The 2,289-nt window shown below is 70.1% G+C and overlaps 1 protein-coding gene across 1 annotated transcript in view; it reads left to right on the top strand.

Moving 5' to 3' along the window:
- The window catches only part of FCHO1 (FCH domain only 1), a 13,083-nt gene that overhangs the window by 9,292 nt on the left and 1,502 nt on the right, over positions 1-2,289 (top strand). Inside the window, exons 19-25 of the mRNA XM_025196558.1 lie at positions 5-85; positions 485-609; positions 1,016-1,121; positions 1,228-1,339; positions 1,446-1,601; positions 1,691-1,823; positions 2,231-2,287. Coding sequence (XP_025052343.1) covers positions 5-85; positions 485-609; positions 1,016-1,121; positions 1,228-1,339; positions 1,446-1,601; positions 1,691-1,823; positions 2,231-2,287 — 770 coding nt within the window. The remainder of the gene's footprint in view (positions 1-4; positions 86-484; positions 610-1,015; positions 1,122-1,227; positions 1,340-1,445; positions 1,602-1,690; positions 1,824-2,230; positions 2,288-2,289) is intronic.

Below are 2,289 nucleotides of genomic sequence, written 5' to 3'. Positions count from 1 at the left end.
CCCTGCCCGTGGCCTCGCCCGGCGCCAGGTATCCGGCTTTGCGATGGCACCGCGCCGGCAGCGCCCGAGCCTTCGGCCCGCGCTGGTGAGTGCGGGCATGGGGTAGGGGGCTGGGGGCAACTGGTAGTGCGCTGGTCCCCGCAGAGGTGGGAGGAACAAGACATCCCCCTCCATCCTGCCCTGCAGCCCCCTGGACCCGGGCCCTGGGGTCCCCGCACTCCCACCCCTATGCCACGAGCAGAGGGTGCCAGCCTCGCCACACCGCTGCCGTCAGCTCGGAGCCAACAAGCTCCCGCGGGGTCCAGGTGAGACCCCACAAACTCGTGGCAGTGGTGACCCGCATCAAGTGCTTGGCTCCTGCTGGAGTGAACCCAAGTCCAAGGCCAGGGTTTGGCTGGGGTCGTGCTCCCGCTCCTGTCAGCCAGGCCAGAGGGTCCCTTGCCAGCCCCCCGTGCTCCCTCTCACTCCGGCCTCCTCTTTGCAGACCCTGCCCGCGCCCCCACCCAGCCCTGCACCGCCCCCAAGGATGTCCCGGTGGTGGCCCCTCCTCGGCGAGTCCGGACCAAGAGGCCCTCGGCTGGGCAGGCTCTCGGCAGCAACAGCGACCTGGTGGGTGCTCCTGGCAGTGTGAGCAGCGGTGGGTGCCCGAGTCCCGGGGTCTGCTAAACGAGCCAGCTGCGGCCCCGGGCAAAGGCAGGAGAGGCTGGAGGCTCCGAATTGGGGGTTACGGGTTCGATCCCAACTGGGGGGCCCCGGCAGCGTGCTGGAGTTGGGGAGCAGGGCCCAGCGGGTGGGGTCACACCAGGGATCCTCGGATCATCTCGGTGGGCTGATGGGCACTCAGGGCCTCTCTCCTGGCAGGCTCCGGAGGGGGAAACTGAGGCACGCAGACGGTGATGCTAGTCCCCCCCAAGACGAGCCCAACAGAACTGGGGATCTGGGTCTGCTCCGGGTGCTCTCCTTGCCCAGGGTGGGGCCAGCCCCCATGCCCACCCTCCATGCACGTGTCTTGCAGTCCCGCTCCCTGAGCCCGTCCCCACTGTGGAGCTGTGGCCCGTCTCACTCCGCACCGGCCAGCCTGGGCGAGAGGGGCTTCTTCACAGCCGCGCAGCCTGCCCTCGGTACGTACGGGGCTGGGGGGATGCGGGCGACGGGGGGCCGCGGTGGCCTGAGTAGGGTCAGGGGGCGCGTGGCTGAGGTCTGATCAGCACCCCCACTCCACCCCAGGGCTTTCCCGCGGCCCCAGCCCTGTGGTGCTGGGCTCCCAGGACGCGCTGCCCGTGGCCACTGCCTTCACTGAGTACATCCATGCCTACTTCAAGGGTCGGGACCCCGACAGGTAAGGGGCAGGTGGGTGCCGTTGGGCAGCCCCCGAGCCTTGGGCAGCGCCAAGGGGCTGCAGGCGCGGCGTGGCCCCGGCAGACACGGACTCCTCTCGCCCGCAGCTGCCTGGTGAAGGTCACGGGTGAGCTCACCATGTCCTTCCCTGCCGGGATCATCCGTGTCTTCAGCGGGAGCCTGGCACCGCCCGTGCTCAGTTTCCGCCTGCTGCGCACGGCCTCTATCGAGCAGTTCCTGCCCAACGCCGAGATGCTCTACAGGTATCTGGGGGCCGGGAGGGTGTGGGGGGGAGCAAGGAGGGCTCCATCGGGGCCCCTGGGCCTGTCTGACCCTCCCCGGCCGGCCACAGCGACCCATCCCAGAGCGACCCCAGCACCAAGGACTTCTGGCTGAACATGGCAGCGCTGACCGGGCACCTGCAGCGCCAGGCAGAGCAGGCCCCCACTGCCTCCTACTACAACGTGGCCCTGCTCAAGTACCAGGTGAGCGGCCACGGCCTGGTCCCGGGGTAGGGCAGCCTGCCAGGATGCCCGGGTTCAGCTCTGGGAGGGGAGTTGGGGTCTACTGGGCTGGAGCAGCTGGGAGCCCAGGCGCCTGGGTTCCAGCTCGGGGAGGGGGTTCGGCCAGTGTGTCCCCCCACCCCGGTTGCATGCCTGCATTGCAGCCTCTTGCCCCCCACACCTTGAGCGGCCACGGCCTGGTCCCGGGGTAGGGCAGCCTGCCAGGATGCCCGGGTTCAGCTCTGGGAGGGGAGTTGGGGTCTACTGGGCTGGAGCAGCTGGGAGCCCAGGCGCCTGGGTTCCAGCTCGGGGAGGGGGTTCGGCCAGTGTGTCCCCCCACCCCGGTTGCATGCCTGCATTGCAGCCTCTTGCCCCCCACACCTTCCCAGTTCTCCAGGCTGGGCCCCAGCGCGGCCCCCCTGCAGCTCTCGGTGCGCTGGGACTGCGC

The sequence above is a fragment of the Alligator sinensis genome, unplaced genomic scaffold, assembly GCF_000455745.1.
Source record: "Alligator sinensis unplaced genomic scaffold, ASM45574v1 scaffold1295_1, whole genome shotgun sequence".
Taxonomy (NCBI): Eukaryota; Metazoa; Chordata; order Crocodylia; family Alligatoridae; genus Alligator; species Alligator sinensis.
This window is presented reverse-complemented; position numbering and strand designations above follow the sequence as displayed.